The sequence below is a fragment of the Dicentrarchus labrax genome, unplaced genomic scaffold (assembly GCF_905237075.1).
Source record: "Dicentrarchus labrax unplaced genomic scaffold, dlabrax2021, whole genome shotgun sequence".
In the NCBI taxonomy this organism is placed as follows: domain Eukaryota; kingdom Metazoa; phylum Chordata; class Actinopteri; family Moronidae; genus Dicentrarchus; species Dicentrarchus labrax.
In genome coordinates this window covers 10,067,189-10,084,041 of record NW_026136715.1, presented here as the reverse complement: position 1 = coordinate 10,084,041, position 16,853 = coordinate 10,067,189, and the positions used below count along the sequence as shown (strand labels likewise).

The window sequence follows — 16,853 nt, the reverse complement described above, 5'->3', positions numbered from 1 at the left end:
TATAGGAATAAAAAGGAACAATTACAAATCCATCTGCTACTTCAGCACCACGGACAGGGCCTTGGATTTACCAGTTAGGCTACTGATATTTCAGAGCCATGGTCAGGGCAATAGATTCTAACTTGCACAACCCCCCTTTCTCTGCTACTAGGGGATGGAGAGGCGGGTGGCAGGTTACCAGCGGAGATGCATTTCGGTCATTTAGCACCCCCCTTCAAATCTCCTGCATGTCAAAATTTCAGTCACATCATTGCTGAAGCTATGTGTCAATTGAACTCTCTGTCTCAATCACTTTCTCCTGAGTTATCCCTTGCTCCCGTGCCCCCCCCCCCCCATGCCCTTCTCTTGCAGTGTTATTGTTTTTCTCCATCTCTCCTCCCAGTCAGTGGTTCCTGACAGCTTGTCTCAATAACAGTGATTCCTCGAGCACTGGGCTGTGTTAGGCTGATGGCGCACCAGCAGGTAAAACAGCGGCACAGAGCTTCACCTACCAAACACTCCTACCACCAAGACCCAACAAATTCCCAAGTCATGTCTTTTTCATGCCTGCTCTGGGGGCACCAATGGAGCACTCACTCGCTCAACCATTATTTATATAGGGTTGTCCAATGATGATAGCAATGCACTCTCTCTTGCATGGTTGCTCTGTCAAAAGTTAATATATAAATGCATATAAATATGCAGATGAAATGGAGAGAAAAAACATGAAAAAAATTTGAATAAATATTGTAGATACAGGGATACACAATGGTGGACAGCACACACTAATATGCTTGCAAATGTAATTGTATAAAGGTCCAGTGTGTAACATTTAAGGAGATCTATTGTAAGGAATTTAATATAATATTTATAGATATGTTTTTATTTGTGTATAATCACCTGAAAATAATAATCATTATGTTTTTGTAACCTTTGAATGAGCCGGTTTTATCTACAGATGCAACGGGTCACGTTCCATGGTGGCTGCCATGTTAAGCCACCATCATTCTACAGTAGCCAGAATGGAAAACCACACACTGGCTCTTATTTTTTGCATGTTAAGTGGTCACTGTAGTTTCTCCCCTGGCTTGGAAAGGGAGGGTGAAGTGAGCTGCAACTACTGTTAGATGCCATTAAATCCTACACACTGGACCTTTAACATAGCAATCAAGAATAATGGAAATCATCTGTACCAGAACCTAGTTAAGTGCCTGCACATACAAAAAGTGTATATACCAGCAAAAAACTTTTTTATTTTAATGTATGGGTAAGGGTATAAATTAATTACATGAAGTTGAGCCATGAGTGAAAAACACATCCATAAGGGAAACAAAATAAACATGTTTGCTGTTTAAGTCTTTATCAATAAGATTTTAGCAATCCTAGCCATAGTCTAGAACCAAAGATTTTTAAAATTGTGATTACTATTGTGTGTTTAATCCAAGCACAGGCTATTAGACATCTGTTCACCCTAATTAAGGCTCCTTGTCTTGTTGGCCAAGGGAGTGGGTAGCCTGATTATGTGTTTGGTTGTGAGGTAGATGACGTGATTGTGTTATAGTAAAGAAAACAGTGAAGGCAGAGAGTGGAGAATATGTGCATGCTCCGTGTCCATGTACGTGTGTGTGTGTGTGTGTGTGTGTGTGTGTGTGTGTGTGTGTGTCTGTAGGTGTGTGTGTGTGTGCGTAGGTCTGTGTGTGTGTGTGCGGGGGAAGGTGTTCATATCAGAGTACAAGAAGATCTGGGCTTGTGAGCATAAGAGAAAGAGGTTCAATCACCATACATTTACATATAAAGAGGCTAGTGTTTTTAATACCTCTTCCAATTTTTCATTTTATATTACTTCTGTGCAATATGTAGCCTTACAGTTCCTCCCCAGCATTTGACATTTGAGAATAAAAATAAAATACAACACAGAAGCAGGCTCCAGTGTTGGAAGATGGGAATGGCTTCTGGCACATATTGAAAGTTGAGGGTCCTGTACAATGCAGTCTATAAAAAGTGTTTTCTCTTTGTCTACCTCCGTTTGTTCTTGCCTGGTCAAGATCCCTCAGAGGGTTGGCTTGTATCTGCCAGCGGAAACAATGCTTTCAAGGCTGACTTCATTAGATGGACGCCCAGGAGAAAAGCTTTTAAGGCTGCTTTAAAGGAAATGTGTCAAACAACCTGGCATATGGTGTGTATGTGTTTGTGTGGGTGGGTAGAGATGTGGGGTGTGGAGGGGTATGGTCTAAAGTGTCGTGTTCAGTTTCATCAACCGAGCGCTACATTTCAAACATGTACTGTACAATCTAGGGCACGCAACAGCGCAGAGGGAGAGATGGTTACACAGGTAAAGGTATGTAGAAGAGGAGATCCTACTTTGGCATTAGGTTGAAAGACAGTTGCTGCTCCATCTGGGCATCAGGGGTGAAAAAATGTAACAGCAACAAAATTTGGACTCTCAAATGGCTGCAATTTGAAATGTTATTCTTTTTTGGCTTTAAACAACAATGACATTATATTACTTTTTAAGGTGATATGGCCAACATGTTATCCAACAGTCTATTTAAATGTTGAAAAGACACAAAGCTATTAGTATTAATTTAGAGTTGTGTTTATGTGCACCTGATGAATGTAAATCCTGAATCTATTTTCATTTTAGGTTTGGTCTCCACCAACTACTGAGGGAATAATAAGTAATAATTGGACATAATGTGATACAATTTAATTTCCTTATGTAATAACACCTGCATTTTGTAACAATGTACCGGATTTGGGCACATTGTTTGGGCCTTGAGTTAGGCTGTATTTGTAAGATAATAATAAGCTGATCTTGTTACCGCTTTTTTGTGGTTATTTAGACTAAGATCAGAGTAAAATATAACACCATAGCTCATAGGTGTCTAATTTAATATGTGATAAGTTTTTATGTTAATTTATAAAAATATAACGTGTAAAGATGTGATGATTGGTTATTACATAATTATAACATTTTTATAAGAAAGGAAAAGCGCAACTCCCACATTTTGTAATGACTACCACAATATGTAATAATTTATTACAAATTACAGTGAAACATATTACATATTGCATTCATGTTTCTAACAAAATGTGGCAGCTTGTTACAAAATTGTTTAGTTATTACATAATATTTAGTTGCTATATGCTTTAATACGCCAACCAGCTGGTCCCTAACTTTGACTGTATTCTGTTTGGTGTAGCTTACAGTGGGTTTATCTGAGATTTTTTTGTTAAAAGCAGCTGTCTGCATCTGGAAACATCTGCTGATGAGAGTTGTAAGACAGAACCAAAACAGGAAAGTTGTATACCCACAATAATCAGTTTTAAAATGCTTAAATGCTCTGTAAAGCTGAGGGGAACTACAGAGCCAGGTGATAATTCCCTGTGGGTTTACCACTACAAGTGACACTCATTACATACACTTGGCCATTTGATAAATTGTAAATTGAAAAATATTTATTAAAAGCAGCTTTAAATATATGGTAAGAAACTGGTATAGAAAGTCTACAAAAAGTTGGTATTTGTAAACTAGTTTCCAAGGTCAAAAATGAAATTTCAGTCTCAACTGTTGCTTAGAAAAATGATGTAATAAAATACAATAAAACAAATATACAATTTCAGTAAGATTAAAATAAAAAAATGTGTTATGTGTTGTGCAATACCAGTAACATACAGAATGTTAAAATTGTTTCTGTTTCCAGTTATATTTGAGGGAAAGAAGCAGTTTGGACACTAGGGGTGCTATTACCCCAAAACAAACAAAAACTTGATCATAATCATGAGCCTGAGCAGCTCACTCTCATGCTCATGGCCCAAAAAGCACCCCCTCCACTGTACTGACTTACCAGTCTATATGAGAGACTAACAATCCAAAACACATGTTGCTATATCTCATGTTCACTGTACTGTGTGACAAGTTCACTGACACATGCACATGATCTTTTGCATTCAGCCCATATTCAGGAGACCAGCCTCTGCCAAGAGCAACATGCCTGTGTGCGCAAACAATGTTTGTCAGCAGAGCAGGAGACAGATGTGAGCTGGGTCTGGACAAATGTATTCTTTTTATTCAGAGAGGGGAAGGCTTAGTGGGGTTGACTGCAGGGGATGGTTGCCCCACATCCCACCAGTGCGGTGAGGGGAGGCAGAGGTGGAGCGAGACATGTTTGGGATGGAATGAGGGGGATGAGGAGAAGGGTTGTCAGAAGCAGATGTGACCCCCCTCTCCTCCCCCTGCCTAAATAAGTCATGCTCCAGATCCTTTTATCTACACATGCTAACAGGTACTAGTGAGTTCCCCGAGGAGAGATGTAGAGAGAAAAAGATGGAGAAAAAAAACAGAGAAAGAGACACGGATAGACAGAGAAAGAGCTGTGCCCATCACTGCTGCAAAAGGCTTAAGTGGGCTTTTCTCTAGCCATGGTGTAATTCTGATCTAACCCTGTAGCTCCTATTCACTCTTTCTTATTCACACTCGCACAGAAAAAGAGAAAGTACAGGAAGGTGATGAAATTGATTAAAAAACAAGTTAAGCGGAGATGTCTGAACAGTTCTTCAAACTATTATGAAAGATGTAGGATAAGGAGCAGAAGCACACAGGAGTCAAATATCAGATTTTTTAACGACAGCTTCACAGATTCCAGAGATTTAAAGAGTGTTATTTCCCTCAATCCAACACAGAGGGCGGCCTGCACTCTTTGACATGCAACCCTACACTTAGTACGGATAAAACCTATAGGCTCCAAACATAAGACACTTTATGCGCTACACAAAGACATGAAAATTTCACGCAAAATTAGCATAATTCACACTTGATCCGACTTAATCTCTCACAGAAAAAGCACAAACAAATAGCATTCTCACACACATTCCAGACTCACGCTTACGCACACTAACGCTATGTGAACAGGAGTCACTGAGTGTGAAATGGATGCGGCCCCCCAGCCCTGGTGCCATCAGCCTTAGCCAGCTGGCCGGGGTCCCAGCTCTTCCCCTCCACGCCACTGCCTCCCCAAAACCCTGCACGCTTTGATATCAGCCAGCCCCTGGCTACCCAGACATCTGGAAGTTATTATTCAACAGAGCACGCCACAAAGCGCCATTTCCATAATGAAACATCACATTTTGCCTCAGCGCCCTGCTTTCTGCTCCTGCTCTCCCTGCAAACATGTTTGTTCCAACATGTAACGTATTTCTGACCTCTGATCCAGTCTACCCATCCAACTGTTTGTCTGTCTGCTCATGACTCCTCGGGATCCTTTCATTAGTTGACTCATTGGAAACTTAAGTAGAATAGCCAGTCGCTTGACCTCTGACACACTGTTGCTTAATACTCAGGCTCATACCATACTAAGCAGTGAATAGTTTGAAGCAGCCTGAGCTACAAAAGTGTGAGAATGAAGGCCAGCCTATTCAGAGCCAGAACAGCATACTCATCCTTACACCCACTCCCACTAATAGATCCTTTGTTGGCTGATGTCCCACTCCACCCCTATGATTTTATGACTGACTTTGTGCCATCTCTTCTGTTTTTTGGCCATGCAAAGAAAATCCAGCTGAAAGCTATTTATTTTCTGGTATAAAATAGTTTCATGTGCTAGCTCTCAAAATCTAAATACTAATATGAACAAAACTTGAACTACTTGGAAAAGTCAGATTGCTTCAATCAATTAAACTAACCTGGCTTGCATTAGATTTTTGTACTGGTTTTATGTTCATCTTTTTTACAGTTTCAAGTTCACAGTTTATTATGGGTTATGATTATTTTAAGACTCAAAGTGATAACAGTACAGTTGAAAATTGATTCTGAAGTCCATCTAAAATGTTGAAGATCTGTGTGCTTACATATCTGAGTGTTTGTCTGTGTGTCTGGCTTAGCACGGCAATAAACTGATGAGCTGCCTTATGGCCCAGTGTAAATGGGATGTAGCCACCCATCAGAATCTGGACTAGAATAAGTACATGAAGTTTAATTAAATGCCAAAATTTGCATTTTTGTCATCAATTGTTGTCATGAATTGGTTGTGGAATTGATATTCATTTTTATTGATACACAAATGAACATTGAATTAGAGGGTGTTTGTTATTTCTGATACAGATTTTTTGGCCACTTGGGGGCAGCAAAAACAAACTGTAAACACAACTCTGACATATACATGCAGCATTTACGGAGCAACTTCAACATGCATTTGGAGTTGTGTTTATGGAAACCTGATGAAAGCATGTCCAATATTCACTCTCCTTTATGCTCTGTTTTGCACTCCACCAACTCCTGACAGAAAAAGGTTTGTTCAGCAAAATGCTCCACTATGATCACCAGCTAGTCGCTAACTTTGTCTTTTTGCTGGTGCTGGGTATGTACACTGTAAACCAACTGCAGAAAACAGCTGAAAATAACACTATGAGAACCGTGAAACTGAACATTACAGTTGTGAGCTGCAAAACCAAAACTGAGCTGAAAGAAGATATAAAGCCCTGTAGAACTGAAAGGAACTAAAAAAGTCAGGGGATAATTCTATGTGGGCAAAAAGTGAAACCCTTTCCCATTACAAACAGTCATTTGATCTTTTGTTACTATAAAAACATAGAGTATAACTGCTTCAAAATGTTGTCAATTACTTTCACACACAAGTTTAGGCTGCTATAAAATTTTAGCAGGTTTCTATGGCCAGTAAGAACCAAGTATCAAGACTTAGTGGATCCTTTTCAGTCATTATGTCTTGTAAGTGATACATCTGTCTCAGCTTGATTTGATCTTGTCAGGAACTTACTGGCCCACCTCCTGTATGAGATGTCTAGAATTGCACTGCGTTAGGAAACACGGGCGCCTAATCATGTGTGTTGTCGTTACCTAATCTGATTAACACTCGTGCTGATATTGACTATCAGATCTGGCCTTGTGGTTCTGTAGCTATGGGGAAGGTTGAGCTCAGGCTGCTCAGTCCTCGTCTGACCTCTGACAGCTTTTAAATAGAAGAAGACGAGTCAAGGACCCCTGGGGTATCTAAGGCACAGGATGTTTTCCAATAACAGCTTATGACTGAGGGGAATCGTACTCTCCCCCTGTGGCAGTGTGATTCTATCACTTTTAACCATGTGTTACTGCTACTTCTTCCTACTCCAGTCTCTCCCTCTCTCTCTAAAACCCTGAGGAGTTTTGACCTGATTCTTGGTTGTTACTATCACCAGACCACTAGAGAAAATTTGTCACGAAGAAGAAACTCTGGGATGATAACGTGAAATTGTAACCATGATATTTGTGTTTGTCTGTGCTCATGTGCAGTAAGTGTATAACTCACCTCATTTTCACTTTGTTGAGATGAAGGTGGGTCAATTAGTGCCAGTTGGATCACAGTCTCCCAGACATGTGTGTGTGGACCACTTGCTGTCAGTTTAAACTGGACTGGTTCATCCAGGCTGGCTCCCTCTCCCTTGGCAAAAATGGACCCATCTGTCTGCACGCTGAAGAAAGGGTCACTGCTCTGGAAAACCACCGCTTCATTCCCCATGCAGTCATCAAACTTCACTGTAGACAAGAGAATTGACATGATTTTAATATGCTTTGCAGTAAGGTAAGTTGATTTTAGTGACAACTAAGGAATGAAATACGCACAAAATGCATGTAGGCATGTATGAATGCAATTAAAATTGCTTTTCTCACTCACAGACATGCACACATAGTCTACCCACAGTAAACACACCTCAGTATACATGCAGGAGGTAGATACAGTGGTTGAGTGACTACATAGAGAGATTGCATCATTGTGTCTGGGTTGACACTAGTGCATCTCATCATTAGTCTCCATTAGTTATAGGTCAAACCATCATAAGAATAAGACTCTAGAGAGCTGTTCTCTCCAGTTACATGTGAAAAAAAAAAACAGCCAAGCGATAGTGTGGTGTGCTGTGATTGTGTAAGGAGTGAAACATTGGTCTTAATAGAACTTGCAACTGAATTTGTTTGTAGGCGGACCAAGCAGAATGTTTAGTAATTAACTGCTAGAATTACAGAGAAGACTATCTGGTCATATAAATAAAACCCTTATTATCAAACAAAGTTTCTACTTTTTGTATATTGTATATTCAGGGATTAATCTACAGAAGTCAGCTTCTACACAGTACATTAATATCCCAAAACTGTAGCCTACTGTTCTGTCAGGAAATATTGATTCTACTAGTGTTGTGGCATTTAATGGTCCTATCCATTTTTTGTGAGTGACAAATACTATGCTTTTAGCTTTTAATCTGAAAGCCAAATCGCTTTCTCCAGTTATCTCTGGCAGCTCGACTCAGCTCTCAGCCATGAGGTCATCTGCCTTTACCATGATTGCCACGCAGGTCGTTCCCTCTTCTCTACACTTTGTATTTACACTGAGACATATGAAGACATATATGAAAACCATAAACAGTACTTAACACGTCACATCACTCTCTCACTGTAAAATATATTTTAGGGGAATGGCTTCAGGAGGATTTGGATGGTTTCTTCCCTTCCAAAGATGGACAGGTTCATTGTATGTTTCACCAAATTTTCATCAAATAAGATAAGACAGACCTTTATTTGAAATCACAAATGTTACTGCTATTGCTGCAAGGTGCCTGTGTATCTTGATTTAGTAATATTCTCATATGTTTTCACACCTACTGACCCAAATCCACTGTTTTCTCATACGTGCATTCTTTTTACCATAATTATTAGTGCTGCCCACAACTCTCTAGAAGACATGGTATATTGTATCTGCACAGTGCATATATATATATATATATACATAGTCAAGTCAATTTTATTTATATAGCCCAAAACTACGCACCCCCAACCACATCTGCCTTTTTTTTTTTTTTTTTTTTTTTTTTACAATTGTATGAGACCAAATAAGAACACACCCATACAAGAAATATTGTGCATATGTATGTCTTTCATGTAAACATTTTGTGTATTTGTGTGAACAGGAAAGGTTTGTTTTAATTGCTGCCTAACAAAGACACATAGACTCACACCATATACAGTACTATAGAAAACGGTTCTCTGATTGCCTGACAACAACAGTGGCTTATTCACCTCCTTCAAAACGGAATATTACCTACAGTAGGTAGGAGATGTGCCGAGGTTCAGTTGCTTCAGGAACAACACGGTATACAAAGGAATGTAATCAAAAGGGAGGTCAAGACAGGAAAAAATAGTTTTGTGTTTTCCGCTGTATACATTAAATACATATTCTGTCACATTAGAAATGACTGTACTGTACTGTGTATAGTACCAGCACAGCATGGAGCTTTCTGTATTGTCAGGGCACTCTTGTGTTTGAACTCTTATGAAACTCTAACACAGGTCATGAGAAGATGAGTCACACACAAGTGTAGCCAATACTAGCCTCCCATCCTCATCTCCTTCCTCCCTCATGGCACCCACAGCCTTCCCTCTCAGGGATTACAATGTCTAGACGGCATTTCGTAGGAAACCCTGAGCTGAGGCCATAACTCACTGCCGAATCGTCTCTTTCTATCTTCTCACGTCTCCATAACAGCTGAAACAAGGATTCCATTACAGAAAGTAAACTGCAAGTAAATCCGGCTTTTTGTTCTGTCTGGCCCTAAGTATGCCTGTGATCATGTCAGTAGTACCCTTCTAAAGCCAGATGTCCGGACAGCCACTCAGTGCTCAGTCAGCGCAGACAGCTCTTCAACAACACTGAGTCCACTGAGTGTAGCAGGTGCTGCACAAGTGTCCTGGTCTAGACAAGAGGAGACAGGACATGAGAGATGGATAACATCAACCCAAGAGGCAGAAAAGCCTCTGCTGTTCATCAAATTGTTTCTTTCTTTGTGTAGCTGAACACTTCTACCCCAAACAAACCTCTAAAAAAGCTTGCTTGCTGTTTTCTGTTTGTCTCATTCTCTTCCTTTTTGTCTAATCCAATCTCATTTCTTTTATCATTATTTTTGAAGATTCTCAAAGATTAGATTTTGAATGTGGGGGCTACAACAACAAACACACCAGTTGGCAAACATGTGTCTGTGTAAATAGAGTTTTGGAAAGCTGCCTGATTATATTAACAATGAGAAAGTCAAAACTCACACTCAAATCATGCTTTATTGTATTTCTAAGCCCTTGTATCTGTGAAACAGTCAAATTCTGGAAAAAAAAAAACACACAACACAAGCAGCAGGTGGTCTGTTGCCCCTTGTCTCTCTGTCCTCCAATTATTGTCTAGTCTGTCTCTCTGAGCTCTGAGCTAGGCACAATGCCAGCAGTGCAGTAGTATTGTGGTTGTGGCTGGTAGAGGCCTGCAGGCTGAGATTTCACTCTGAGGGGAGGGGTAATCGAGGGGGGTACCTTTAAAAATATTCTGTGAATATAGCTGTGTTCACTTTGAATATTAAGAAAAAACTGCTACAAGCTGCTAAGGACCTCATGGCAAAGAGCCCTGTGTTTGAATGTGTATGAGTGAAATGCTTTGTGTCTATATTCGACAGCCCTGTGATTGACTGGCAACTTGGTCAGGGTGCAGATTTTCATCTCAACTTGTTTGTCAAAGATACTACAATAAAGTCTGTATTTCATAATTGTTTACTTTCTTTTTTTCTTCTTTTCTGAATTTATAATGCTCAGAGACACTAATGGTGCAGGAAATAGGGTCACTTTAAGCTACGATCTCTCTGTTATGATGATTTAATGTGCTTTTCATTATTTGTTTATTAGTAAAAAAAACAGAAAACTAACTACAGTACAATAAAGTACATGGCTTACGATATACAAACAGCAAGAATAACACATAAAAACTAAAGGTATCTTTCAGTGAAAATCTGTAAAAGTTTAAATCAATGATAGTAGTGTATATAGTGTATGTGTATAATCAGTCCCTGTGTTTGAACAACGTGTGATGTAGGCATTTATTTTCTATGATTGTCTGCATATCTCAGGAATGACAAGCTGAGCTAACTGCACCAATACCCACACACAAACGGAGTGACAGGCTGTGCATAGAGCACCCAGAGGGTCTTGTTCTTGCACCAATTAAAGAAAAAGACAGTGCCAATTTTTACCCCTCCATCAGCACACACACACACACACACACACACACACACACACACACACACACACACACACACACACACACACACACACACACACACACACACCCACACACAAACACACACACACACACACACACACACACACACACACACACACACACACACACACACACACACACACACACACACACACACACACACACACACACACACACACACACACACACACACACACACACACACACACACACACACACACACACACACACACAAACCTCCAATAGCTCCTCTTTCACTCAGCTGGGTCGATACTGCTATAAGAGAGATTATAAAATCGGCCAACAACAGAGCAATGAAGCCCAACGGCACAATGCTGCACATTAACAAGTCGTCTAAAGCAGTGGGCCCAGGTTGTGCATTGATCTGGCAAATAACACAGACACCCCAGTGTGCCAACCAGCCAGTCCAGCACTTCTCCACTATCTATGTGAGCAGTCACACCCCTGCAATGTTACAAATACCACCATGCCATGTGTGTTCCCACAGTGGGAGGGAATATATTCCATGATTTCTTCATTACAAGTGCTTAGAAGGCAGTGAAACTGTGCTTGGTGTGTTGCTTTGATGGCATCACACCCCAAGCCACATCCTCACATTTTCTCCACTTTTCTAATTAAAGTTCCATTCTCCTTCTAACAAGACAAGGACAAGGAGGGGAGCAACGCTGAAAAGAGTTGTGACCTTCTTGGAGTGTTCTCTGGACAGACTGACAGAAAGTAGGTGACAAGTGTTGAAAGTGAGAAAGGGATACAGTGCAGTCAGGGGAGAGAGAGGAGCTGAGGAGTGACAGAAAGAAGGTGAGAGGAGAAGGGGGAGAAGTGAAAGGCAGAAAGGGAGAGAGACTAGCCCCTTTCATACAGCCTGTATAAGGAGGGAAGGTCGCGACGTTATTCCGCCTCACCATTCTGTTTAAGACGTATGAACACTGAATGGTATGTGTGCGACCCACCACCAGTGGATTTAAAAAGCAGATAGCAGCAGTTAGCAGCTTATCATGATCAAATATGCTGCCTCCATGAATTTGCCATTGTTTGCCATTATTTAAGATGCACAGAAACTTGGCATAAATGTGCATGGCTACCAAAACCAAGCCTCAGAATAACAACAACATAAGTCTACAGTTTCAAAATCAAAGAATACATTTATTAATCAGAGCACCTAAGAACGTAGTAAATATTTGTAAAATTTTAGAACGATTCTTGGTCAAAATTAGAAGGGAGGCATGTAATAGCTGTCTGTGGCTTGCAGATCTCTCTCGCTCTGTCTCTCATTGACTGTCCCTTCACTACCCTGTCGTTTCCCCTGTCTGTGGATTGCTACGATAGGGGGAAATGGATTTAAAGATTTAAATGCATGAAAGGAACTGGGCAAAGAAACTGAACTAAGTGATGTGTTCTGTCTGTCCGTCCGTCTGTCTATCAATCTCCTCTGCTTCAGGACTATGAACAGCATGGCCTGATAGTGACATGTATGTCAGCGAATAATTTAGTTGTTTTTACAATTTTTTTTTATAGATATATGAAGCTTAATCAGAGGGGGCAATACAACTGAGGGGACCCCTCATGGTGCCGGGCCCCATTGTTTGGTTCAGTGTAAAAAAGCAAAGCGTAGTGACAGGTGTTATCCATGGCAGTATTGCAGGATTTCGGTTTAAAAAGGACTATTGATCATAGAATGGAGAGTATGTGGCAGTCAGTAAGACAGTGAAATGAATGAAAGAACATTAAAGAGGAGAAAGAAAAGATGCCTAAATGCTCACAGGCAGATTGCAGTTGCAAAAGTGGAGATCTCCAGAGGCAGCAGAGTTTATAGCCGCTTTAAATTGTTCAAAGTGTAGTGCACTGAATGCATCAGATGTCACCCTGCCCTACAAAACAGTAAAGAAACCATTATTACCAGTCCTGATCTTGGCTACAATCAGGCCCATTGAGGACCAGAGAGGAGAAGTAGAAAGAAGAGGATGAAGATGATGAAGAGGAGGAGGAGGAGGAGAGAGGAATGAGAGGTGAAGAGGAGGTGGAGGCTGGGGAGGGCAGTGGATAGGGGCCTGGCATTGAGATCCTGGCTCAGTGAACTGGCTCTCTCTCACACAGCCACATTGGAATGGATGGGATGCTCAGATGGCTGTTTAAACAGGTTAATTGGGCTGGCCTCCCGAGAGATCGGGACAGATGGATGGATGGATAGAATGAGAGAGGAGAGAAAGAGGGAGCAAAAGAGCGACAAAGGGAGAGCGATGGAGCTCAGAGAGATGGAAACAGAGGGCAGGATGAAGAGATAGATGGTGAGAGTCGACTATGGCTGCTGATCAGAGGCACCATGGGGAGTGTGCAGTCTAATCAGAGTAGAGCAGAGCTCTACAGTGGGCTGGGCCCTCAGTGACTGAGTAAACAGAGCCAGGTCCACTGTCCACTACTGATAGACTATGAAGGGAGAACAAACTTGTGATGGAAGTGTGTTTAAAGCAATGTTAAAACCCCACCAGGGAGCTTGTTCATTGAAGCCAATCATAGACAGTGGCTCTTCCTTTCCAGAAACCTAAAAACGAACGATGGCAGTGACCAACTCCCATTACAAAAATGCTGACAGTGTGCAAGTACACACAGACATAAAGTGAGGGGGAACAGGCACTGGACACAGAGCCATTTCAAACTTTGTATGACCATCCGGAGTGCAGAGACAATATATCAAAGCAAATGTAATTTCCAATATCCTTTATATGAAAATGGAGGTTGTACATAGTACTAATGTATTAAAGTGTCTAGGATTCAGTGGCATCTAGTGGTGAGGTTGTAGATTGCAACCATTCGAATACAGCTCAGCCTTCCATGTGTGTAGCAGAAACTACGGTAGTCATGAAACTCGTGGAAAAATATGAATGTCCCTATCTAGAGCCAGTGTTTTGTTTGTCTTTTCTGGGCTACTGTAGAAATATGGAGCTTCAAAACATGCCAGCATGGGCGCCCGGTTAGCTCAGTGGGTAGAGCTGGTGACCCATGTACCGAGACTGAGTCCTTGCTGCAGTGGCCCAGGGTTTGAATAAGGCCTGCGGCCCTTTGCTGCGTGTCATCCACTCTCTCTGCTCCCCCTTTCCTGTCTCTCTCCAGCTGTCACGATCATAAAGGCAATAAAAGCCACCCAAAAAACAAAACAAAACAAAAAAAACATGCCAGCATCTGTGGAAGGTGAACCACTCACTCAGTGGATATAAATAGCTCATTCTAAGGTAATGTAAAGACAACTATTCTTATTTTCACGATTATATACCAATGAAAATGTACCTGTGAATATTATATTCCATTTCTGCCAATAGATCCTCCTAAATGTTACAAACTTGACGTTTAAGTATTGCACATAAATTAAAGCTTATCAGTCAAATATGCATCAGAACAAAGGTATTGTAATTGTACAACTTTTCAAACCCGCTTGCATTGTTCAATTATCTAACTGTTTTATGTTTTACTGCATTTTCTGTCCATGTGCATTTGGGAAATTCAAAGAACTGCTGTCATGTTTAACAAGTATAAAGGCACAACAAATTAAAAAAATACTTTAATGAGGTAAGAGTTTTGAACTCTTTTAAGTTCCCACAGACAAAACTGTGATGGCTAATGTTAATCACAGCTTCACAAAGTTTGTTGTTTCACTGTTCCACTTCAATGGTGAGAGAGACTCTGTTTGGTTAGAGGAAATAAAGAACTTGCAAGGGAAAAAGATAGTTTGTAGGCATAAGCTGAATTTTCATTGTGAATGGGAATGAGAAGAAAGTACTATCTTATTAGCTTTTAAGAATAATGGAAATATCTTCTTGTTTTGAATTTTGGTCATGTAACAACTTAATTGTTTCCTAGTTTTTGTTCCTTTAAACTTTCCCAGCCTTGCTTATACAGCAACAATGTACTACTGCAGCAAACTGTGTACCATAAAGTGAATGTAGAGTTGTGTGTGTCCTGGATATGGATGGCCTGTGGTGTCTTATGTAAAATTAAGCAGCTTTACTCTGTGTTTTGTTTGGTTGAACACTGATACATTTTACTTCACTGCACCGCTTTCTCTGGGTGAAAATCCAAAATGTCAGCATGAGATATTCGGCTGTAAATAGTGCTTGGCAACCTTTTTTCTCTTGCTTTGCCTGGAAATCTCTTATTACTTTCGTTCGACATGAAGTCTAACCGAATGAATGAGAGAAGGCTTAAGTGGAAAACACACTGCCGTCATATGCTGCACTGCATAATATGATGCGCAACGCTAACCCTAGCACCAATAGGAAGCTCCTCATCCACTGTTTTTCACACACAAAGACAGCAAAAGCAAGAGGTAAGGAGAGGAAGTCGAGCTGCCACGGGAGCTGGGATGTATCAGCAAGGAGACAGTGGAGTTTATTTGTTTAACTTATCTTGTAGATACAGACACAACTGAAATAGTTAAAACTACAGTGAAAAGCAAGCAACTAGTTAATAATGTCTGTAGTTGGGCAAATGTTGTATTGAAGTACAAAACAGACTTTTCTCTGGAAAAGTAAACATTTCTTCAGGCTCAATGAGGCTGGAAATGATGCATGAAGTGTTGTGGGGCGGTGCATCGACACCGCCGCCAATGTGTGGGTTGTACTGGGGGCACTGCTGCAAGTGTGGAAGTCAAACGTCTCATCACAACATCTGTGTTTATTTTAAACCTTTCTGTCAACAATCAACAATTAAACACCAATTCCAGTTGCTGTGCATGAACAATATTGTTATATTTGTAGTTCAGCTGACTAATATGGATTAGATAAACTATCTTTGAGTTACAGTGCAAAGTCAAATTTCTTTCATTTGAATTACCAGTGTAAAGGATTTAGTGGTATCTAGCGGTGAAGCTGCAGAGTGAAACTAACTGAACACCGCTTGGGTCTGTAATTGACAACCTGGGAATGAGCCGTAAATCCTGTAGGAGAAACTAAGGTGGCCATGAAACTCACAAAAAACGTGAAAGGCCCTATCTACAGTCAGCGTTTGGATTGTCCATTCTGGGCTACTGTAGAAACCGAGTGGTTCAACATGGCAGACTCCATTGAAGCAATGCCCCTGGCGTCTATAGATAAAAACGGCTAACAAAGGTAACAAAAACATAACAATTCCTATATTCAGGTGATTATACACATACCTATGAAATTTCTGTCAATAGATCCTCCTAAATATTACACAGTGGACCTTTAAAGTGTTATTAAAATGGCGTTGGGCTTTTTAAATTTGTACGGAATTAGTACTATCACTTGCCAACCAGCGTTACTGCAAAACCTACCATTATTCTGATTAAAAGGTCCACATTTAAAAAGTGAGGGTAAAATGTTATGTAAAAGGAATTAATTATCCTACCTGACCATTCAGATTGGCTCTTTGTAGAGCTGAAGCACTGTTGGATGGCTAATCAAGGGGCTGCTGCTGCAACCATGGCTGGTTACTCATGGAAGGGGGTCGACTGGCGCTAACAGGCTGGCTGATCTCAGAGCTGCTGGAGACTTGGCATGCACATTGTTGGCTGGTAACAGACTGAATAATTATTCTTGTCTGTACACCTACTTTGAGTTCAGCTCTCAGGTTTGTGTTTCAGTTGTCAAAACTTTCTGCTCCGTGAAACTGCCCAATCAACACCAGTACTCAATTCAAGGCAGAGGGTAGGCTGAACAAGATGCATTTCAGCTATTATTTTAAACAATTCTAAGGCTCCTGGAAGGTTATAGACACAGTGGGTGGAGGACTTCCTAATCTTCATTACAGTACGAAGGAAGGAACTTT

General features: G+C 40.7%; 1 protein-coding gene across 1 annotated transcript in view; it reads right to left on the bottom strand.

Annotated features, from left to right (window-relative positions):
* LOC127377521 (cadherin-4-like) overlaps positions 1–16,853 on the bottom strand; it is a 222,745-nt gene that overhangs the window by 63,208 nt on the left and 142,684 nt on the right. The window contains exon 4 of the mRNA XM_051425475.1: positions 7,281–7,507. Within this exon, the coding sequence (XP_051281435.1) occupies positions 7,281–7,507 (227 nt within the window). The remainder of the gene's footprint in view (positions 1–7,280; positions 7,508–16,853) is intronic.